Source organism: Scardinius erythrophthalmus, assembly GCF_964197995.2.
Source record: "Scardinius erythrophthalmus genome assembly, chromosome: 20".
Taxonomy (NCBI): Eukaryota; Metazoa; Chordata; class Actinopteri; order Cypriniformes; family Leuciscidae; genus Scardinius; species Scardinius erythrophthalmus.
The window spans coordinates 30,322,104-30,346,858 of record NC_138240.1 but is presented as its reverse complement, the minus strand read 5'-3'; the positions used below and the strand labels follow the sequence as shown (position 1 = coordinate 30,346,858).

At 37.8% G+C, this 24,755-nt stretch overlaps 1 protein-coding gene across 3 annotated transcripts; it reads right to left on the bottom strand.

The window, feature by feature from the left end:
* Positions 1 to 418: 418 nt before the first annotated feature.
* kank3 (KN motif and ankyrin repeat domains 3) lies at positions 419 to 24,515 on the bottom strand. Of its 3 annotated transcripts, none has more exons than XM_081349302.1 (12): positions 24,315 to 24,512; positions 11,679 to 11,735; positions 10,156 to 10,237; positions 8,446 to 10,077; positions 7,920 to 8,028; positions 7,417 to 7,641; positions 6,883 to 6,973; positions 6,550 to 6,769; positions 5,354 to 5,496; positions 3,919 to 4,119; positions 2,868 to 2,966; positions 419 to 2,459 (listed from the first exon to the last, which is right to left on the bottom strand). In XM_081349302.1, the coding sequence occupies exons 3-12, from the start codon at positions 10,190 to 10,192 to the stop codon at positions 2,415 to 2,417; spliced, it is 2,802 nt and encodes a 933-aa protein (XP_081205428.1). In that variant the 5' UTR covers positions 10,193 to 10,237; positions 11,679 to 11,735; positions 24,315 to 24,512; the 3' UTR covers positions 419 to 2,414. The 3 variants fall into 3 exon arrangements, with proteins under 3 accessions (XP_081205428.1, XP_081205427.1, XP_081205426.1); XM_081349301.1 differs by lacking the exon at positions 11,679 to 11,735 and adding an exon at positions 13,829 to 13,900 and having other exon boundaries at positions 24,315 to 24,448; XM_081349300.1 differs by lacking the exon at positions 11,679 to 11,735 and having other exon boundaries at positions 24,315 to 24,515.
* Positions 24,516 to 24,755: the final 240 nt, after the last annotated feature.

The following is a 24,755-nucleotide window of genomic DNA, read 5'->3' as shown; positions in this document are numbered from 1 at the left end:
TAGAATGTCGAAAGTTGATTATTGAAATATTGTTACCTTTAGATTTAGTGCTGCCCAACACTTTAGCAGTCCTCTACAGTCCAGTTTAGATGGTTCTAATATTGAGAAATGTAAGCGTCATTCTGGTGCTACACTGATTTTAGCAAGTATTGTGCTCATGGCTGTGAACATCTTCAACTGTAAGGTGGAAGACTAACCTGTGTCTTGCCAGAGGCTGGAGTGTGAAAGAAACACACACAGGCAGCATTGTACATTTAGCTTATTGCACAAATTTCCACTAAAAGTTGTTCTCGTATTAAAAAAACATTTTTGTCTTCTAACAGATTTCTGTGCATAATTGTCATGAACCTACATCTTTAAAGAAGTAGACTGAAGCTACACACATGTAGTCAAGACAAGACTCACTAAGCCCCAGATCTCTTAGTCCAAGAAAAAGTTCATTTTAATTGAGTTGAAATGGAGAAAAGGCATACATTTCAAAGACAGAGCCACGCTGTACAGTGGCTAAGCAAGCCGTTCAGAACCATGCAATTCTTGAAAATGATCTGTAATGAAGATACCGTGCAGATTAGTGGTTGAGGTAATGATCAACTTCAGTACGGTAGAAATAGACTGTGGTCCAGCCTGAGACCATGAGTTAAGGCCCAGATTCAAGGCCACATTTAGGTGCAACATAAAAACTCCTAACTATGCCAAAAGGACACAGCATTCTTTGGTTCTGATCAACTATTCTTCAAGCCTATAAAGCAACAGAACCCATTATTACCATTATTTTGACCAGCTGGCCATACAAATGCAGGTGGTTCACCTATTGACGGCAAATGTTCTGTAATGATATTCTTTTTATTTAGGTTTCTCATGTTTTAATATGATCCAGGCTTTGATATATAGGTCAATGTGATGTTTTATATAACCAAAATGCACTATTTTAGTGTAGGTAGGTGCATTCTCTTAATAAGTAACTGGCATTAAATAACTTTCCTTTAATTGTACATTTAAAAAATGCTAACTTAAATAGCAAAAGCTGCATAGCATGATACAATCACTTAAACAAAGCATTGATACCATATAAAATAGACAATAAACAAAAATACAGACAGACCTAAAATGATACAAAACCATTCTTAAGTATGGTTAAAAAAAAATAGTACAATTGAATACATCAAAATATGTTTAAAAGAGCAACTAAAGGACGTTTGCCTGCTTACAGTGTTGCTGCAGCATCTTTGGGCAACATTAAAGATTGTCTGTAATTGAAATCTACAGTAAACATTCTAGTTTAGTTTAAGAATTTTACAGGTATTTAACTCAACACCTGGTTTCTTAATTTGTGTAAAGTGCTGAGTTCAGTTATCAGTGTATTGACGTTAGTGAACCAAGCAAACTCTGACGGACAGCAAAAAATTATAAATGGAAAAGAAATCTTACGTAAGTGTCCTAACAGAGTAACCACAGATTAGTTAATCACATTAACTGTATGTTCTACTAACATTTCACAACCACAAAGTATCATGATTTTAAGCTTAACATCTGAAAAGTGCTATTTTTCTTTCAAATGTCACTTGTTTTGATTCGTCTAAATACTGTATGTTTTGGAGATATTCCTGACTGATATAATTTCTTCAGTTTTTAAGTTCAATTCTGTTTAACCCTTCTGTGATTGGTCCATATCTCTTTTTTAAAAGCGAGACAATGTCCATTTAGCTCAAACAACAGATCACAAGGGGGGGGGGGGGGGGGGAAATACCACCATCAAATCCAGACATGACAGACTATGTATGTAATGGCTGACTCTGAGTTTTATCCAATTAGATTGGAGGATAAAAATAAATGTAGAACTGTGGTGGAAAACAAGGGTGGAGTCCATGTAGGTGTTTTCTGCTGCCCTTTTTCAAACAGCATGTAATTACAGTGGTCACAGGTTGCCTGCATTATGAAGCCACAATGCCTGAGATTAATGATTATTGAGGGGTTGAGTTTCTCAAATGTGGGATGAAGGATTCACCCTAATCTGCTGCAATACTTCGTCCTCATATCTGAACAACAGGACACGTTATTATGTTGTTATGATTTGCACATGAACTATGTAATCACAATAACATTACAGCTAAGCTGTGGTCATCCCAAATACCTTATTTGCTTATTTAAACACGATATCACGGTAGGACAATACATTTACTATAGTAAATACACCTGTTGAAGATTAAAAGCAAGTAAAATTCTTGATCTTACCTACATTAATGTTTACATAATATTTTACATAGTAATGTTGCGGTATAGAGCATTAAAAGTGGATAAAAAAAGTATTCAGTGAATAAATATAAACTTGTAACATAGACATTATTAATCTTCTAGTAAAGCTGGTTAATCTTATTTTTATATCCTTTTTGTACTTAATGTGTCCATACAGTATGTCACTCTGAGGGCCATGTTTTTCTAGGGCTGGCTTTAGGTGATGCCTAAACAAAGAACAAACACAAAAGTTATGTTAGTAACCACAATGGTAACTTATTTCTCACCAGAATTATACAATTTGAATGATTACATTTTAAATGAATGTACTAATTTTTCATTCATTTACATCTCCTTTTAATCTGATGTCAATTAGGTTGCATGGACTGTTGGGTAATGTTAACCAGTAATCAAACAACTATTTCGGCATTGCTTCAACAAACTCCCATTCACATCTGGCTCCATTTTGGTGTGTAGCATTCATGACCCAATCAATCCCAAACTGCTGAAATCAAGTCTCGCCCTACATTTTACTGAATTAATATCTTTATTTAACAAGTTTTGTAAAGTGACCATTAAAAGTAATTAAACTGCTTGTTCTACTTAACATAAACGGTCAGTGGGAGAGGACTTACTTCCGCTTGCGTTTTAGAGTAGTTCATGTGGGCATACAGTAGAACTGCAATGTCATTGTGGGATGCCTCCAGGGCAATGGAGAGAGCATTACTGCCATCCTAAAGGAAAGAAGCCAAAGGGCATACATTTAACCATAATGCATTGTTGGGTTGAATACCAGGTCCCACAACATTAAGGGTGTGACTTTTTCTGTGACATCATTTTCTGGAAAACACACAGTACAATATCCTACTATAATGGAACAAGCGACTGCACTGGATTTCAAACATACACAATTACTTTGGGCCCCACATACTGTATATGGCCAACAGGAAATGACTTTAGAACAATAAAATCAAGATCTTTAAAATACACCATTTATCTGCTTCTTATGGAAGCTTGTTTCCGCCACAGAATAAAAAATGACAAAAAGTACTTTTAGCAAAGTAAAGACTTTTTATCTCACAATTCTGACAATTTTTGCGAGTTATAAAGGTCAGATTTGTAAGATATAAACTCACAATTGTGGAAATATTTATTTTATTTTTTACTCTGAGGCAGAAACAAGCTTCTATAGCATTCAAATATAATATTGAAAATAAAAATGATTATTATTCATTTTTAACCCAAAGTCTTGTGGGTTCAATCAAGTAAGACAAGCTCAAGGTGGCTTTATAATAAGAATTATAACACTGAAACATTAGTCATAAGAAAAAAAACATGGCTAAAATGTATTTCTCTATTTGTCACACTAGAATTGGAAGGTCAAGCTGAGCTCATTGCATTGTGGAATAAAGTATTTCAAATGTAGTAGGTCATCCATGTATTCACGTCAGAAATACTGTGTTCACCTTCATTTGAATGTTAGTGTGGCCAACAGTTTAATAATTTATCCCAGACAGCAACATAGCGTCGGCCCAGATCCGGCCCACATCTTGTACACGTGGATTCCACACGGCCCGGATCTGGGCCGACACTATGTCGTTGTATGGGATGGCTTTATTTTAGGATACAGTGTTCTGCCGAAAGTGTGTCATCATGGTTGTATGAAGGTATTTGTGGGGTACTCACATTGTCCACAACCGAAATGTCACACCCCGGCTGCTCCAGCAGCAAGGAGACAATCTCAGCTCGACCGTGTTCGCTTGCACACATCAGAGCAGTGGAGCCCTCGTCATCTTGGATGTTCACGTTTGCACCACAATCGAGCAGGGCTCGCACCATCTCCTGCCGCCCATGACTCACGGCCAGCATCAAAGCCGTCTGTCCTGCCTAACCACAGACAGGACGAGAGATAGGAGCGTTTAACTAAAGGGTCTTTTGTCTGGCAATCAATGCATCCCTTTCATTAACTTGCACTCTGTTTTTATTTTTTTTCAAATGTGCACAAAAACTGATATATAGTAGCCCCTAAATATTATTTAGACAATTAAGCCAGACTGAATGTAATATCCGAATTTCATTGCGTTACATGCAAAATATCAAACCAAGTGGCAAATCTGCAAATGTTCTCAGAACTTAACTTCTCTGAGCCATTTTGCCTGTGATTAACTCTCTTTAAAATGAATTCCACTTGGTTTTTTTTTTTTTAATCTAATGAAATGACAATGACTTCCATACATTTTTAAGTGTATAAAACTTGAGAGTCCAAACTTTTGACTGATATCAGAAAATCTTTTGAATGGCACACTACCGTTTGAAAGTTTGGGGTTGGTACGCTTTTTTAATGTTTTTGAAATAAGTGTCTTATGCTCATCAATGCTGCATTTGTTTGTTCAAACACATAGTAGTATTGTGAAATATAAAATATGTTTATATGTTAATATATTGTAAAATTATGTAATTTATTCCTGTCAAGGCAAAGCAGAATTTTTCAGTCTTCAATGATCCATTCAGAAATCATTCTAATATGCTGATTTGATGCTCAAAAAGCATCTCTTATTATTATCAATGCTGAAAACCTTTGTGCTGCTTTTATTTGTGTGGAAACATTGTTCTTTTTAGGATGCTTTGCAAAATAGAAAGTTCAGAAGTACTGTATTTACTGAAATAGAAATCTTTTGTAACATTATAAATGTCTTTACTGTCACTTTTGATCAATTTAATAAAAGTATGAATATCCTAAAAACAAAATCTTATTGACCCCAAACCTTTCAACAGTTGTGTACATGAATGGAGAGCATTCTTTTAAACTGTTAAACTCAAAACTTCAAAAATAAAAGTTCCAAAAAGGGGTTTTCGCAGTGATGCCATAGAAGAACCATTTTAAGTTCACCAAATCTTTCAGTGAATAGTCCTTAAAAGAACATTTTGATATTCTGAAGAACCTTTTTCCACTATAAACAACCTTTTGTGCAATGAAAAGAATCCATGGATGCTAGATTCTTCATGGAACAATAGATGGCAATAATAAACCTTCATTTTTAGGAACATGACTTGAAATGCCATTCTCAAATTAGCACAGGATATAATCGCAGATGAATATCTAATTAACCGGGTGACTTACTTGGCTCGCCTTGGCATTGACGTTGCCCAGACGGAAGAGTTTCTGGACGACTGCCATGTCGTCCTCTTCCTTCACCGCTGAAAGGGCTGCCAGCATCACAGCTGTATATCCGGCTTTATTTTGCTGATCAACATTGCACATGCCTGCACATGAACACACACAAAGCTGAATATGCTTTGCCTGAAGTTGCCTGTATTGTAACAATGTCCCAAACATTGGACAACTCAGAACAGCTCAATACCATATAGTGTATAAAGATGCTAAAAGATTATGTGTATTTCAGTTATCTTTGGTCAGATGCATTTACTTTATTAATGTGCCACAGATGCTATCAATTGAAACTGTGTCTGTAAAGGTGTGAACCAAAAAGCCCATTCAGACGTATGGCCCATAGAAACTGATTAGTGAATCAATTAACCTATACCGCCAGATGGCCCATACAGTACGTCCAAATGGCCCATAGAATTAGATTATCTAATGGGTGTATTGCAGGATCTCCTGTGGAAGGTCCTAACAGCATTGCATCTATTGTTTGTAGCAGGTATAAAGTTCAGTTCCACAGACAATTCTTCAAAGGCCAACATGCTAACACTGTTGCTGAAGAACTGTGACACTACTACCTTCAATAAATTCTTCTCCCCATAAGAACTCAAGCTTACTTATTTTGTGTATAAGAGAAATCTAACATACTTTTCCTAGCATTAAGCTAAGTAATGTAGCTGGGTGCATTTTCCCATGGTTTAAGACCCATTCAAACCAAGAACTAAAATTATAAAATAACTATAACGATAAATATAGTAGCGTCAACACGAGCGGACGATATTGTTCTGTTTATTCTGAGCGCACATTGCAGTTTTGTCGTCTGAGGCTTTAAATGCTTGAGCTCTTTAAAGCCAGATGGATTATTATTGGCTGTCAATGTTTGTATCCTTCATCAGCTGAAAAAATCGTTCTGAAAGTGATTCCAATAAAATTGTGTCTCTGTGCCATTATTGTCATTGTAGTTATCGTCCTTGGCACGAACGGGCCTTTATTCAACCGTGCTAGCTGTATATTTTAAGGACACCAAAAGTTGATTTATTCTCAAACTTACATTCATTTACTACATTACTTCCTTTGCAAAAGAATGAATTCAGGAACACTATTAGGTACTGGTTGTTATAATCGCATGTTATTCTGAAAAAAATTCAATTAACCTGTGTCAAGCAACAGGTCCACAACAGCAAAGTTGGAATGGGAGACGCTGTAGTGTAAAGCAGTGTTGCCATTGCCGTCGGTCATGTTGACTATGTGTTCCAGAAGGATGGGGGAGACCTCTGAGAAAGCCATCAGGTAATTTGACACACGTAACGGCTGGACCATCTTTGCACTGGATACTCGGAACCACTCCAGCTGAACGATATGAGTGCTGGACAACTGTGGAAGTAAACAAAGTTTTACTCAAAGTCAAGTTTTACTGGAAGGAATTGATTAATTTGGAATAATAACCACAATGTGAATAAAATATAATATGTGTAATTTGTTCCTACCACTTCTTTACTCTTCACTGTTTTGGCTCCATCATTAAGATGGTTCTTCACAATTAGACAAGCCTCTCGCATTTTGGCACTTAGTTCAAACCTGTAAGATAATGTCCATTTAGTGTTGTACTGTATACGTATATGTCTATACATAGAGCATTTCTCGGAAATTGCTTACTGCACATTTAAGGCAAACTACTTTTTTATTGACTTCATCCACCATTTTTTTTCACTAAATTCAACAAAAAACATTCTGAGATTGCTTTTTTTCAGGACACATATGATGCTCATTACTTTTTTTTTTTTTTGCCAATAGGCTTTAATTATTTCATAGCACTGAACGAGGATTAAAATCAGAAAAAAATCTGTAGTAAAAGATGAGTCAATAACATTTTTAGTCAACATGATTTTTTTGCTTAAAATTCATTTTTAGAAGTAATCTAGCAAAGAGATTAATTTAAAGCCGAGACATGTGGACTAAAAGACAAAACTGTTTTGTGATATGTGACATTTCGGTCATCACAAAAATCTACATGCACTTACTTTTCCTTCACTTCGTCTGCCTGATCCTTTAAATCTTCAGTCCCAGCTGGCATGTTTTCATCACTATCAGTTTCATCCACATTTATATTCATCTCTTCTTCGGATGTATCCTCTAGAGCTGCCTCTTCTTCCACGCTGCTGTCTGAACATGCACCAGCCTCACTCCCATCAGAGGAACTCTCTTCATCCTCTTCTTCATCCTCTTCACTAGAGGTAGACTCATACCTGCAAGAATTTAGGTGGAGAAATTCAGTATAGTATCATCAAAATGGAAGAGCCAAGTTGGAAGCCAATGATATACATCCATTTGTTACTTGGCATAAGAATTATTTATTATAATTAAAAAATGTAACTGTCTTTTATCATATTACTATTGTTGCCATTTTATAAAAGCAATTCGCCGTGAGACGCATGTCGGTGACATTGATGTTATTATAGTAAAGGCACTTTGTACCATGCCTAACAATATTTAACTATTTTAAAAATCTGCTCTAGCAACTCACCCTCCATTTAGAATTCCAACAAACTTCAAGCTCTTTTTGCCACCACTGGAAGCTGCACCAGCACCACTCCCATCCTTCCTCTTCATGATAGATTTCAGAGGGCCTGCGACTTTATTGCAAAGAAATCACTCTTGAAGGGGTTTTCCAGATATATTTAAATCATCATGAAACAGCATTCTCAATACTTTTGAGATAAAGGATATTACACAAGTAATAAATGTGTGGTTGGATTTGATTTTATCCATTCTAAATTGACTGGATTGTGCCGTAACTTGTGATTGTGTGATTATGATTACATGAATGCTAACAGGCTTTAAAGTATTGCTGCATTTATTTAACTGCGTTAACTACTGGCAACATGTTAGAGAGGCTGTATTACCTCCAACAGTAAAGTAGCAGTGCAAAAGTGGAGCATTTATCTTAACAAGGCAATTTTTTTCTTTGGAGTAACTGTGCAAAGTATGAACAAGAACATGCTTTAAGAAAGTACAAATTTTTGTTGACATTTAAAAATAACAATGCTTACTCTCTGCAGAAGTTGTCTGTTCTTCACTGTCTCGTGCATCAGTGACGTAGAGACATTCCCACTGGATACCAATGCTTACTAACTCCACAGTTTTTTCCTTTGAAGATTCCACAGGATCTGTTTGAACGCTTTGGTCATTTTTTAAAATGTACTCCGGGTCAGTCACATCTGGAAACAACACTCCAACTGAACAAACTTCAGCAGGACATGTTTGCATTTGGGCATTGACTGCCTCTGGTTTCGCTATTGTCTCTTTGTCCAACATAATCTTAGACGTCCTCACAATTTCCTGAGCCCTTAAAGTTTCAAGATCTTGGCTGGTCTGAGTTAATTGTGTCTCAAGAACCTGGATTGACTCTTGTTGAAATTTGATAGTGTGTTGCAGGGTATCAATTTCTCGTTCTGTCTCACTTTTTAGCCCTAGAAATGACTCTGTTACCCAGACTGCCACATCTTCTGTATCCACTCCAGTCTGAATTCCCTCATCATGCATGACCGTAGTCTCAGTCGCAATAGCTGCATGACAAACATCAATAGTAGTTTCGACAGCAGCATCCTTGAGTGCTTGACGATTGAAGAATACCACAGTCTCAAGAGGAATGTCACTACCTACTGCTATGGATATTTTTTCTACAGGAGAGGTGGTTTGCTTTTTATCTTGTTCATCACTTTTGCTCTCTGGCCTTTTATTCCAAAGTGATGGCGATGGTAGGGGTCCTGGTTGAAAGGCTTCCACTACTGCATCAGTGGAGACTTGTAATTTGAGCGTTGCATCAAGTTCTTCTGTTTTCTTTCGAAGTTCCAGAGCCAATCTTTCCTTTTCTGCACGGAGCATGGCAACTTCTCTTTCCAGAGCTGGTACTCCTTTCACTTTCTCTTCCATCTCTCTCAGCTGCCTAAGGGCTGTGGCCATCTGTTCCCGCACTGTCTGAAGCTGCCCAGGAGGCAAAGTTCCTGAGTTGGAGGCTGGAGTGCTCCTTCCAGATGTCTGAGGACTTGCTCTGGTCCAGATCCCGGAAAGGGGTGTCTGCACAACAGGGGATATCTGCAGCAAGTGAGCATCTGAAGCAAGCTGAGAAGAAGCTAAAGAGAAGTCCCTATTAGATCCACTGGCTTTGGAACTCACTTTGGAAAGGTCGGACAAATTAGAGCCTAAACCATTTGAAAACTGACTCTGCTCTTGTTGCAGACGAAGGCTAGTTTCGAGAAGTGTTCTCTCAACCCTAGGGTTGCGTGGTGGAGGTGGTGGTGGCACTTTGGACCAAGTAGGTTGACTGGGACTGACCACTGGTAATGGAGAAAGTGGTTGTGATTTACTAGGTGATGCAATTGTGCTCTGGAGAAAAGGTTGGTTAGTCTGGCCATTTTCACTGGTTGTTGAGGAAAGGGACTCAGTGGAGGTCCAACCACTAGTCCGACCCCCAATACCCAAATTCCGCTGGTGCCCACGGTCACCCCGAGATCCCCTCCGAGGGTTCACATTAGCTCTACGAATGCTGTGTCCACTCTCGATTTCTTCAACATACTTGAGAAAATCAAGGTCCAGCTGGAATCCGTAGGGTGTCTGTACAGAATAGGAGCCACCTTGATCTGTTTCTTCCTCAGTAGAGCAATGAAAAGGGGCACTCAGATCTGCAATGCAAACACAACAGATGCTTAGTTCATCTTGAAACGATACTATCTATCGAGAGCAGCAAAACATCTACTTACTTGGCAGTTTGGAGGTTATGTGCACCGATTGGGTCATTTTAGGGAGCCTTCTGTTGCCCCTCCAGAAGACAAATCAGCACACCTGCAAGCAAAAGACAAAATTTCAGTGCCATAGAAAAATCAGACTAATGAAAAAATAGTTTGGGAGCTGCAGAGCTGGTGACCTGCAACTGAACCTAAAAGCATCTCTAGACTGTTTGATTCTACAACATGTTTTTGATCTATATGTATTCGCTATCAAGGTTTTAAGGGTTGAGCCAATGGTAGGTCCTAGATTGTCATAATTGACATGTTGCATTGCATGTTTATTCAGTCACAGCAATGATGGATAAGCCAAGATGACAGTTTCTAGCTGAAACATGCTCTGGTCTTACATAATTGAAATAGCTGTTTTTAGACACATAGTCCTGAGGTTTTTGTGATCATATGAATATTGTGGTTAGCTCTCCAGCAAACTTAATGGGTAATATCAAAACAAGATTTGGCTGACAATAAATACAGCTTATAACAAGTAAACTGCGTGCCTTATTGCATACCGTGATCTTTTTATTTTTGTAGTATAATGGGTTATGCATTACTGTTAAACGCTTAGATTGTAGTATTGCACACTTGTAGTATTGTAGCATTATTAATTTTTCTGACTGATAAATTGCTTGTCTTTTCTTAATTTCTTTTCTTTTAAAAAAAAATCATCTGCAAAATAAATAAATGTGTAATTTTGCTACTTTAAACTCATTTAATGTACTATAATAATTTATCAAGTTACCAATTTTGAGCTTCATTCTTGACTATGATTGTAAATATCCTTATACAACCCCCTATATAAAGCCAAATATGTTAAATTGAAAAATAATAAAAGATTCTGCTGTTCAGTGCATCTACAGAATTAGATTAAAATATTGTTGAGAGGGAATACAGGGGTTTTCTTTGGCCATGGTACCATGGTAATACTACAAATTATACACTCACCTAAAGGATTATTAGGAACACCTGTTCAATTTCTCATTAATGCAATTATCTAATCAACCAGTCACATGGCAGTTGCTTCAATGCATTTAGGGGTGTGGTCCTGGTCAAGACAATGTCCTGAACTCCAAACTGAATGTCAGAATGGGAAAGAAAGATGATTTAAGCAATTTTGAGAGTGGCATGGTTGTTGGTGCCAGACGGGCCGGTCTGAGTATTTCACAATCTGCTCAGTTACTGGGATTTTCACGCACAACCATTTCTAGGGTTTACAAAGAATGGTGTGAAAAGGGAAAAACATCCAGTATGCGGCAGTCCTGTGGGCGAAAATGCCTTGTTGATGCTAGAGGTCAGAGGAGAATGGGCCGACTGATTCAAGCTGATAGAAGAGCAACTTTGACTGAAATAACCACTCGTTACAACCGAGGTATGCAGCAAAGCATTTGTGAAGCCACAACACGCACAACCTTGAGGCGGATGGGCTACAACAGCCCCACCGGGTACCACTCATCTCCACTACAAATAGGAAAAAGAGGCTACAATTTGCACGAGCTCACCAAAATTGGACAGTTGAAGACTGGAAAAATGTTGCCTGGTCTGATGAGTCTCGATTTCTGTTGAGACATTCAGATGGTAGAGTCAGAATTTGGCGTAAACAGAATGAGAACATGGATCCATCATGCCTTGTTACCACTGTGCAGGCTGGTGGTGGTGGTGTAATGGTGTGGGGGATGTTTTCTTGGCACACTTTAGGCCCCTTAGTGCCAATTGGGCATCGTTTAAATGCCACGGCCTACCTGAGCATTGTTTCTGACCATGTCCATCCCTTTATGACCACCATGTACCCATCCTCTGATGGCTACTTCCAGCAGGATAATGCACAATGTCACAAAGCTTGAATCATTTCAAATTGGTTTCTTGAACATGACAGTGAGTTCACTGTGCTAAAATGGCCCCCACAGTCACCAGATCTCAACCCAATAGAGCATCTTTGGGATGTGGTGGAACGGGAGCTTCGTGCCCTGGATGTGCATCCCACAAATCTCCATCAACTGCAAGATGCTATCCTATCAATATGGGCCAACATTTCTAAAGAATGCTTTCAGCACCTTGTTGAATCAATGCCACATTGAATTAAGGCAGTTCTGAAGGCGAAAGGGGGTCAAACACAGTATTAGTATGGTGTTCCTAATAATCCGTTAGGTGAGTGTATTATTAGCATGACACTTTTAGTGAAAATTTTTAATGCTTAGTATGTCATCATAGTATGTCACCCTTTTAGTTTAAATGTGCAGTAAGCGATTTCTGAGAAACGCTGTTGATATTTTAAATCACCAAAACAAACACACCCCTACTCAAAAGGATCACACGTCTATCTTGATAGCTTTGCTCCTAAATGCACGACCACGCTATGCAGCACAGGCACCTCCTTCCTCATGGGTGTATACACCCCTTACTGCTGATTTGCTACAAGTGTGTTTTGGTGCTCGGTCAGATCCACTTTCAACAGTGTTTCTAAGAAATCGCTTACGGAACCTTTAATGACAGCAACACTTAAGCTGAGCTGACATGAACAAAACCCGATGATCATATTTTCCACCATGATTTAAGAATGATAAAACAGCATTTTGCATCTAAATGAAGAAAATATATGACCTATTGTACAAAGAAGTTCACTGCTCAATGTCTTCAATTTGCTTTTTGATCAGTGACCTTAGAGCAGAATATTAAATATTTCTCATTCATTAATTATTTCTGAGTTTTCATTGTGGTCCCGACAGTAATTATTACCATGCATCCAATATAGTGTATCACTATTTCATCATGGCACCACTACATTCATTTTATATGATTTCAATAAATAACACACACCTCACATATTATTAATAACAAATATTATGCACACATCCTTTAGCATGCTAAATTCCAATACCAACGGACAGAGCAGGCCATGGAAATATAGTTAAAACACACACACCCACCCTGTCAGAGGAGGGGAAGCATGTTACACATAACTGTTTTCACAGAGCCCCAGGCACATTCCACCAGACACTTCCTATTTCACACAGTGCTAATATGACCAGGCTCGGACATGTCATTCAAGCACAAAGACTCCACAAAGGCAGTAAACGGCTTGAATGCAGGATATAATGAGCAGAAGAAAAAAACAAAAACAAAAAAACAGAAGCACTACACTGGTTTAAGTGGTGCTGGCAAAGGCTGTGTCTAATTAAAAGCATACTGCGTACCGTTTGATCACATTTAACAGGCCAACGCTGTTTTTTCCACTGACTGAGCAAAGTAACGGTACCATGTGGAGACTGAACCCGAATGCTTCAATATGTTTTGCATTGGACAAACTGACTGTATCTGGCGCAATCCAGCATGTTGTGCATGCAGCTGACCAGGTTTCCAGTCCCTGCAACTACAACTGTCTAGCCTGTCAACTCAAAGCGTGTTCTCTTGATTTGCAGCTTGCAGGACTTCCCCGTCCCTCCAGCTGTGAGCTGAGAGGTATCACTGTGTTTGCCTGCTGGTAACAGCCTAATTACAAGGCAAGAGGGGAAAAACACATTCCTGTCTAACTCCAGCGCTTCTTAACCAGCATGCTACAAACATGCCAGGCTCACAAAAACAAAAGCGGTTTCCACCATTTGACAAAGAACTGAACATTTACACTACAAGATGCAAGTTTGGACACACCTACCCTTTTTTGTCATTATGTTTTTCCACATTTTGGGGGGGGGGGGGGGCGATCCACATTTTGGAATCATCACAACTACAAAATAACACAAATGGAAGTATGGAAATGATGTATTGACTAACTTTAGCTTCTCCAAAGTTGCCATCCTCAGATTCCAACTCGGGACACTTGGACATTGATCCAAATTCATGAGGTAATTCCTGGGAAGCATTCTGAACATTATAAAAGAAGTTTCCACATATGCTGGACACTTGTTTATATTTGTCCACTACACTATTTTAAGTGAGAAATCTTTCGATTTTTTTTTAAGAAGACGAGAAGCATAAGTTCAATCGAGTTCAAACGTTTGACTGTTACTGTATATCATCTATTTCAGTGCTTGTCAAGTCAAATCAGAAGAAATCTGTGTTATAACCCTGTAACTTTCATTCTTTCACTTAGTTCTGGTCCATAAAAAAATAAGAGCTTTGTGAATAACATTCAACACTTTGAACATGGGAACAGTGACTTCTCAGAGCAGGCAAATAACTGGAACAAATCTTTCACTGTGGCGTTGTCTGAATGGGAGTCATGTTTTGAAAGTGACCTCATAGCACTCCCTCCCGTTTTCCTGCAGAGGAAGCAGGAGGTCTCTATTCCCATTATATGTTATGTGAACTCTGCAGGCTGGGTAAGGTCACATCTTACTTATAACAGGGCCAATTTTATGAGTGGGCAGTCCCATAAAAATCTTTGACAGAGCCTTCTGACGCCAGCCTTAAAGCACTGTCAGGAAACTGTGTCCAATCACATGACTTTAAGGAATAGCACACCAAACAATTGTCATCATTTATGCACATTCATGTTGTTTGAAACCCATGTGACTTCCTTCAATAGAACACAAAATTAGATATTTAGCAGAATGCCTAGGCTTCTCCTTTCCATATAATGGAATCATATAGTTACCATTTCATATATTTCTGAAGCAATATGATGGGAATAGATAGATGGGAATAGTTAGAAATAAAGGCCATTATATATTTCAGTAAATAACTTAAATTTAGTTGTTTATTGGTTCTTGCGCGTCACACGCTCACATTTGAGCTTCCGTCTTTACCATATTTGATGTGCTCTAAGTGTGTTAATCATTGTTTAGATGTGAATTAAATCTGTTCATCATATAAAGCAATCATATATCTTCACAAGGCTTGGATTAATCTACTTGATTCACATGGATTAGATTTACAATGACCTTTTTGTAATGCCAAGGTTTTGCTTGTGTGGACTTTCAATGGAGAAACAGAAACTTATCTTGATTTGTGGTTTGAAGAAGAATTCAAGTAAATGATGACACAATTTTCATTTTGTGTGAACTAAGAAATATTGGAATACAGAGCACATTTATATGGAAACATGATTCTTTTATGGCATTTGTCATTTCGGAGCTCTGTAATTACCTTGTTTTATGTAAAAGCATTCTGCTAAATATCTCTTTTTCTGCTCAACATATGAAAATAATTCATCTTTGGAATTATTTTATAGTACTTCATAGTGCCCTTTGTCTTCATGGCTTTAGAGTCTTCATTTTTGGGTGAACTATTCTTTTAAGCTACAGAAAGACGGTGCATTGCATTGTTGTTTTACCAGTGTCCCAGCCTGCGCAGCAACACAGCTGCTCTTTCCTGAAGGGAAGTGGGCCTGATAAGACCCCAGGGTCTCCTGGAAAAGCAGCTATTGTCTTTCAGGACAGTGAGTGCTAGACATTTGATCAATATATCAAAAGCTGTTTCCTCAAGGACCAGGCTAGGAAAAATAAACAAAGAAATGAAGCCAGTGCAAATGCTCTAAAAACGACATCCCTAGTCCCTTCAGGATACAAAAGCTAATGTTTAAAGTCGTAGATGCTCCAGGAAATAAGATTTTATTTTAAAGACCAAAACATGTTATTCAGTGAGCATCAATCACATTTATCATGCTTATGTACACGTCTAACAAACTTCACTCAACGTGAATTGGCTTTGAAGATGGCTGAATCCTTCTAATCTCATCTTCACAAGTTCACATCTATGAAACAAAGAATTGATTAAATGATAATAGGGTTACATTTTTACTAGTCTCAGCGTCAGACGGCACACCCAAGGTCTGTTAACTGAACATCTGACTCATATTGCACACAAAAAAAGCACACAAAGAAATGGTTGGTTAAAAAACTGCCCGTTCAAAATGGACTAGCTTCGAGGGGTCAAGGCGTGCCATTTACAATTTAGAAATGTCGTTTTAACAAACATTTGCAAGTTGTTGCTACATTTACATTTATGCATTTGGCAGACGCTTTTATCCAAGGTACACTTTTTGCATTCTTATCAGTTCTTGCTTTCCCTGGGAATCGAACCCATGTCCTAGCTGCAGGAAAGCTGACAATAAACACTTTTGAAAAAGAGCTAATCGCTAGATTTGCCAGTTTGAGATTCGTGGCATCAAATATTTCAAAAAGATTCAATTTCGTTTGAAGCACTTACTAGTAACTAAATCACATATTCATGAGAAGAACTGTATTTTTAGGTTTAGTTAATTTTTTTGTAAAATAGAGTGGAGCAGGTATGACGTCAGAACCCGGAAGACTACTGTAATTCGTCGCTGTGGGATCATATAATCATTATAATGGGGGTTGTCGATTTATGTGTAAAATAAAGCCTGTGGTAAACATAACTTGACTATACTTTGACGTTTCATTTTTGAAAATTTACGTTTTTAACAAGTAACTAGATAAGACAGCTTGGTTTGTGAGCGTGTGCAGTGTACATATTGTAGAACAAAACATCAAAGTATCATCAAGTTATGTTTACCACACCACAGGCTTTATTTTACTCATAAATTGAAAAACCCCATTATAAAACTCCATAGGAAAATGAGCGAACCAGCGGGTGAATTAGACTTCCGGGTTCTGAAGTCATACCTGCACCACTCTTTTTAAAAAGCATGTTATGCCACACACAGAATTATAAAAACAAAACTGCATTTATCTTTATATAAAATGAAACAGCATGCCAACACAGAGCATGCAGTACACTAGACGTGTATCAACAGAATCACACGTATCAGGACACATTCAGTGACATCATAATAAAGCTGAACAAATCTGGCAAAACATGAGAGTGCTCTTGCAAGATCAATACGTACATGTAGAATACATGTTTTAATGACTGCACAACAAGGTTAATGCTATTAATGCTAAGAGGGTGATCACCAAGAACATTATGCAATTGTTTTACTGGCTAGTAGTATGGCTTGAAAAAAAAACTATAAAATACTGACAGATGGAACAATCTCTCAACATGGTTGCACCATTTTACACACTTACATAGAAAAAAAAACCTATTATTTAGTTTTTTGGTGTAAAATTTTAGTAAAACACTACTTAGTGCATCTTTAAAAAAGCCTGATAGAGGCCAGCTGCTTTGACACAGTTTGGTCAATAACAGCAACATCCTTCCATTGTTTCTAAAAGCTGCTTCAGAAAATGGACTCTTCCTGTGAAAAAAATAAAGCTAATTTACAGAAGTAAAAACAGATTCTCAAGGCCAGTAACAGACAGTGGAGTCATTATTTAGTGGTGCTTTCTTCAGCAAGCATCACTGCTATTGCTGCACATACTCAAACATCGGGTTATATAAATATCACACACTGAGTGTGTGATACGTACCAAAAAACTTTAAGCTGGCTATGATTAAACCGCTTGTTAAAAAAACGCAACTTGATCCTTCAGAATTAGTCAATCACAGGCCGATCTCGAATCTACCTTTTCTGTCAAAGATATTAGAAAAGGCAGTATCCTCACAACTGTGTTCCTTTCTTGAAAGAAATGATATCTGTGAGGATTTCCAGTCCGGATTTAGACCGTACCATAGTACCGAGACAGCTCTCGTTAGAGTCACAAATGATTTGCTCTTATCATCCGTTCGTGGTTGTATCTCGCTATTAGTGTTACTCGATCTTAGTGCTGCATTTGACACCATCGACCACAACGTTCTTTTAAATAGATTAGAACATTATGTTGGCATTACGGGAAATGCACTAGCATGGTTTAAATCATACTTATCTGACCGTTATCAATTTGTAGCAGTAAATGATGAGATGTCTCATCGATCACAAGTTCAGTATGGCGTACCACAAGGCTCAGTACTAGGACCGCTGCTGTTCACTCTGTACATGCTACCCTTAGGAGATATCATTAGGAAACATGGCATTAGCTTTCACTGTTATGCCGATGATACTCAGCTCTATATTTCTTCAAAACCTAACGAAACTTATCAATTCACAAAATTAACGGAATGCATAGCGGATATAAAAAATTGGATGACTTGTAATTTCCTACTTCTAAATTCTGAAAAAACAGAGTTTCTAATTATTGGACAAAAAACTTCCTCACGTAATAATCTAGAATACTGTCTAACACTTGATGGCTGCTCTGTTAAGTCTTCGTCGTCGGTTAGGAACCTGGGTGTGCTCTTTGATACCAATCTTTCATTTGAAAGTCACGTGTCTAGTATCTGTAAAACTGCATTTTTCCATCTTAAAAATATATCTAAATTACGTCACATGCTCTCATTGACAAATGCGGAACAATTGGTTCATGCGTTCATGACCTCAAGGCTAGATTATTGTAATGCTCTACTGGGTGGTTGCCCTGCACGCTTAATAAACAAACTACAGCTGGTTCAAAACGCAGCAGCTCGAGTTCTTACCAGAACCAGGAAGTATGACCATATTAGCCCAGTTCTGTCAAAACTGCATTGGCTCCCTATTAAACATCGCATCAATTTTAAAATATTGCTGATCACTTACAAAGCACTAAATGGTTTAGCTCCGCAGTACTTGAGCGAGCTCTTAACGCATTATAGTCCTTCACGTCTATTACGATCTCAAAATTCCGGCCAGTTGATAATACCTAGAATATCAAAATCGACTGCTGGCGGTAGATCCTTTTCCTATTTAGCACCAAAACTCTGGAACAGTCTTCCTACCATTGTCCGGGAAGCAGACACACTCTGTCAGTTCAAAGCCAGATTAAAGACACCTCTCTTTGACCTAGCATTCACATAATACATTATAGACTTCTATAATTTAATGTTAGGCTGCATATAGTAGGTCAGCCGGAACCGGGAACACTTCCCAAAAATCCTGATGTACTCGTTACATCATGAGAAGAATGGCATCTATGCTAATTTTAGTGTCTGTGTTTATCCCGAGGTTTCCCTGCAGCCTGCCGGATCCAGGCCGTATCCAGATCTGACGAAGGACCTTCACCTGGACCGATGTCAACGCAGTGCTGAAGTGCCAACTAGTCTCTCCCTATGGAGGATCCCTCTACCACTATACAGATAAGGCGTTGTCGGGAAAATTCGTCTCGCGGTCCTACCCCAAAGCAACAAATAAAATATAATTCCTTATCAAAATTTATAAGGAAAGACAAGTATTTTGTTTAGGCTTGGCTTGTAGGGAATTCCAAACCTGCGTATATTCTAACGCACATAACTATAGAACCCATTCTAAATGCGCATGTGAACGCGATCAGCGTTTCTCACAGGTTCGCGTTTAAAGTCTATGTAGAGAGAATGGTGTCGTCTTAGCTGCCCCTAATTTAATAACAAATGATCATTGCGACAGAAGCAAATCAATTAAAACTAACTTTAGATGGAAATAACTTAACTCTGCTATAAAGCCAAAACAATCTCTGTTACCTTAAATTATACGCTTATCTCTGTAAAGCTGCTTTGAAACAATCTACATTGTTAAAAGTGCTATATAAATGAAGATGACTTGACTTGACTTGACTGAGCAAAAAATAGGGCTGCATGATACTGAAGAAAAATGCGATATCCGATAACTCATTTAATAATGCGATATTCGATATGTGATATGATAATGCTTAAATGTGTGTCTTTAAGCATGACCGTGCTTAAAGTGTGTAAAATAAATAAAAAGGATATTTCAAATGTATTAAAAATTATACAACCAACTTATCTTTTTGTCAGAAGAAAGCATCCCTACAACTTCTGATAGTGGACAGCAGTGTTTTACTGTAGCATAAGTAGTCCTTTTAACATCAGTGTAACCAGGGGGAATAGGGTTTCAGGTAGGCTTACATTGGGTTTATTTAACAGCAGAAACTGAATAATCAAATGTAAAAATAAAGCGCTGCTTAGTCTTCACTGTATGTATTAAACATGCGAAGAAGTGCCATCTGAAATTTCATTCATTTTTATCAAGCTTGTATGTTTATGTTTAGTTATTTCACTTTAATGGCAAATGACCTATTAATTGTCATTAAAGTGAAATTAATGAACCTAAATATACGAGCTTGATAAAAATGCTAATTTTAGAAGAAAATTTCAGATGGAACTTAGAGGCTTTTGCATCTGAAGTCTTCATACACTGATACTTATTAAAGCAACAAAAGTTATTCAGTCAAGAGCAGTGAGTGTCTCATGTCTTTTGTCCCTGACCCCAGTTATTGCAAGCCTCAAATTATGCTGCTTGTTTAGGAGAAGTGTGCTATTACTTTTAAGAGGTCACTTTTGAAGGAGGGACCCCAGACACCAGAATGTCATGGATACTTGAGGTTGTGCTCTTTTGACTTGTAGCACTAGACAAGCAACCAACAACCACTCAAAACAGCTTAGCAAGCATAGTATATGTCAGTATTCATTATGACAAATCTATATGCAAAGTTGTAATCAAGCTCACCTCTGCATATAAAGAACAGAATGTGCAGTTCATTATATCTAGCACTTGATGTGTGTTTATTCTGGGGTATTATTGGCCTTGACAAGCAGAAGGTTGATCTTACATGAGTCTATTTCCAACTTCCAACTTCCAAATTCAGGGTAGGTAGTTCTCCCATAACAGTACATGACAGTATGTTTCTTCCACTTCATAGATCATTTGAAGTGTCAAGTAGTGCAAGAGAGAAAGTTTGATAGTCGCTAGGGGTGTAACAGTACACAAAAGTCACAGTTCGGTATGTACCTCGGTTTTGGGGTCACGGTTCAATACGAGTTCGGTACAATACGAAGAATGGTCACACTTAAATTTAGTGTCCAACTCTCACTATTAACTAACTATTAACTATGACTTTTGTCTCAATAAACCCATAATTACTGCTTGGGATGTACAATAAGGTATCATGCTATTAATATGTGCTTTATAAGTACTAATAAACAGCCAATGTCATAGTAATATGCTAGCCTGGTAATACCAAACTCTGCTACTTCGCTTTGCTTCGTAGACAGAGTCTGGCATGGCATAATTGAAAAGTGTTTTCTTTCTAGCGGGGGTGGGCGCTTGTCTGAAGTTTAAAATCATTGGTTACCCGTAAGCCAATCACATAAAGTTTGGTTATGACGTGTGTTATGCGCAAGCTCAGCCGCATCTAACTTCCACTGTAAACACATGTATGATGCGAAAACAAAACCATCGAGCGAAATACCGGAGTGAACATGGCCGTGAACGACTTTTGCAGATTATATGAAGTAAATCTACGCATCCTAGGTACAATCAGCGTCTACGTCACGGCTCTCAGCCCGCCCTCTGTTTGTTGATTGGCCGGCTGTTTTGAGGCTGGAGGAAAACGGGGAGAAAGGTCGCTATCTCAGACTGAGTACAGAAGCGAACTGAAATTGAGCGGAAGTATGAAGTCTGACGTAGTCAGGCTAGTTAAATGCATGCTAATAAGCAACTATAATAGTGAGTGTGCGAGCCTTTCAAAGTATGCATTCGACGAGTGCACACTATCTAGGGGACTTGTTTTCAAGCGCTCAAGTCATTCACACATGCGCTGCAATTCTTCTGCTCTTTTTCCTGTTTTGGCAGCTAGCAAACAGCATTGCATTACAGAGCGTGCCACCTTTTGGATTGGAGTGTGGATCGCCAGTAACTTTGACTGACTGTATTCTTCATCTGACTGCATGCACCGAATCATTTCGTCCTTACCGTGACAGTTCGGGACGAATGCATGTACCGTTACACCCTTAATAGTCGCACATGAGCTTGTTGAATCAACAAAGACCAGACAAGGAACATTTTAAATTCTCTGCCTGCATTTCTGCCATTTTGCTAACTTCATGCCAGACATAACTACTGAATTGATGTCCCCATCCCTTCAAACACACACACACACACACACATACACATACCTCATGTCTGCCAACCCGATGTCACTAAACCCTAGATCACTAAATTCAATAACAATAACTATGTGAACTGTAAAAAATTGGCTGATTTGAACTGATTTGAAAGGCTCATACTGCCACAAGTTTCCTATACATCCAATTGTATTTTCTTCACACTGGCTACAAAATGGTTCTTTTATGGAATCACTTTCATGTCACTCACATTTTTTTAAGAATTAACGCTGTCATTATTGTTGTGCTAAACATTCAGATAACTTCATGTGGAGACTAAATAATACCCTTCACTGACTTTCATTGAACTCCATTGTATAATTTAACTTCACTGTATTCTCTGCATTTCTCCTCTTTCACAGCTTCCCTCCTCATATGGCTGTCTAATTAACCAGGCATGTTATATTACGAATATTGTTGGCTGTTTGACAAATTGTTTTTGTTCCTCTTTTGTAAGTCGCGTTAGATACAAGTAGCTGTTAAATACATAAATATAAATGAACTGTCACAGTACAGATAAAAGCAAACAAAAAACTAAGTCAAAGACCACTTTAAAATGTTCTATGCTGATGTCTGTAAACGTACAGATATAAAGGCACTAACTTTGTGATGTGCTAATTGGTTTAACGTTTTCAGACAGAGCTCTGTCTCCCAGCCTGGTACAATGTTCGGTATTATCCACACATACCGACAAATAATGTGATTTAGAGGAAGAGAAAGTCTCTAGAACATGCTGCTGTGAACACTGCAGGCTCTATTCGCCTGTAAACAACTTATACAAATTCGGATGAACAAAGAACTATTGTCAGGAAAGTGAGTCAAATCATGTCCCACTATTTAACTATATTAGATTAAGGATGAGATTGTATTAGACCACATTTAATAGTGAATCAGTGCAAAGCAGCAAAAGCCAGCCTTACTTATAGTATGGGGCACACAACAATCAGTTTTTACTATTATGACAGGAAAGCACAATATACATGTCAGCATTGTTCTGAATGTAATACTTTGCATGTATTCCACTTAATATGTAAAAGGAGAAGGGCAAGTGGAGGGGCGACCCAGACAGAGGAATGGCCCATAAATAGAATCATGAGACCTGAAGCATGTGATTCTTTAGTGTTTTGGAGGCAAGTTTAATTTTTAAGCTACAGAACTTTTTTGGGACAACAACATTAAACTCTATTGTTAATGGTAGTTTTGTCTGCAGATAACATAGGTTATGCAATGCCATAATTCTTCATTTTGAACTATTTTCTCCCTTTGTTCATATAGCATTCATTATTTTTATTAATAATATTAATTTATTCATTGCGTTCCAAGTAAAGAGACTTTGAGTATGCATGGTACAAAACAGTTAAAACACATATCACCTTTTTTCTATTTTGTATTGTCATACATATTTTTTTTGCAATCCTGTTACCATAATTTAGGGCATGTTTGAATGCAAATTAAAACCCTGATATCTGTGACATTATTTTTCTTACAACAAACATTAAATAAACATAAACATAATAAATAAATCAGGTTAAATGTTTTAATAAAAGAAAAATGCTTCAGAATATAAGGGTTTGAGATGTAACCCTTCACTAGTTTAATCACTCAATAGCTTGTTTGGCACCACATTGTTTTCTGTAGTTACTGATAAACCTATAATCTTCCCATTCATTTAATACATTTGCGAACACAATAACTTTGCAAACAGGGTTAAATGGTTGAGCTTCATGAACGCAGTGAACACGTTTGTGTACAAAAACTAAATTAATTTTAGCTTATATAGGCCTAATATATCTAATAGTTATTTTCCCCCCATGCAAAGACTAAAGGTTTGTGCTTCAATCAATCAATAAATAAACAAATTAATCAATCAATCAATAAAGAAATTGGACATTAATTTGTACCATACTGTTGAAGCAATGGGCTACAGGCTGCACTATAGCCTACACATATTGACACTAACATACAATTCTTTATCTTGACTTTAATTAATCTAAAGCCTTGTCTCAGTTTAAACTTTAGTTGTGTTATTCTGCGGATATATGAAAATGCTATTGGTGTTAAAATACTAAACGTGCCAGAACAAAAAAAATTAAAGTCAAAAAGGCATAAAGTCCCGTGTAGCCTATCTCTCATGTAGGCTATTGCGATACAACGTTTTAAATACCAAATTATTGCAGTGACAGCCAAGCTTTATCATTGTTAAATCGATTATGTTAAGCCAAACCCTTTAACTATCATCAAAGTAAGAGCAATCTGGTAATAGAAGAAACAGCACTCTCCACACTGATAGTCTGCAGACTTTTCGGAAGTCAAGAAAATGTTCTTACCCTTTGGGTGAAGTTTGCTATTTTTTTTTTTTTTTTTTTTTTTTTTTTGCGCTATAACAATCCGGATATGTGCTGATTAATTTTCAGCCGTCAGACGAGCAGTAGTTAGCGTTCATTCCGAGTTCGTGAATTATTAACGGTGTGTGGCGGGATCCAGTTGAAATGGTGTGTTTTACTGTATCGCTCGCGCTCATGGGCGGCGCTCGTGGCTTCTGCTGGCATCGCTTTGAATGGGTGGTCCTGATTTCTTCCCACCCATGTAACTACGTCCTAATCTTCATGTTCAAGAGCTCTACATTTAGACCGATCTGAGTCAGGCACACATATTGAATATCGCAGACTGGAATTCCCCAAGAAACCCAATTATTGAATGCAAGGGCAGATGTGCTCTTATGTGTAAAGTATGGTTAGTAAATGTATGTGCATAAAAATAGCTTTTTA

Bases quoted from the DNA above. Each gene is read 5' to 3' on its own strand.
- kank3 (XM_081349300.1), bottom strand. From the start codon at position 10,192: ATGACCCAATCGGTGCACATAACCTCCAAACTGCCAA. The intron at 7,642-7,919 runs GTGAGTTGCTAG...AAATTCTTGCAG, and splicing joins GTTGGAATTCTAAATGGAGG to GTATGAGTCTACCTCTAGTG. The intron at 2,460-2,867 runs GTAAGTCCTCTC...TTCTTTGTTTAG, and splicing joins ACTCTAAAACGCAAGCGGAA to GCATCACCTAAAGCCAGCCC.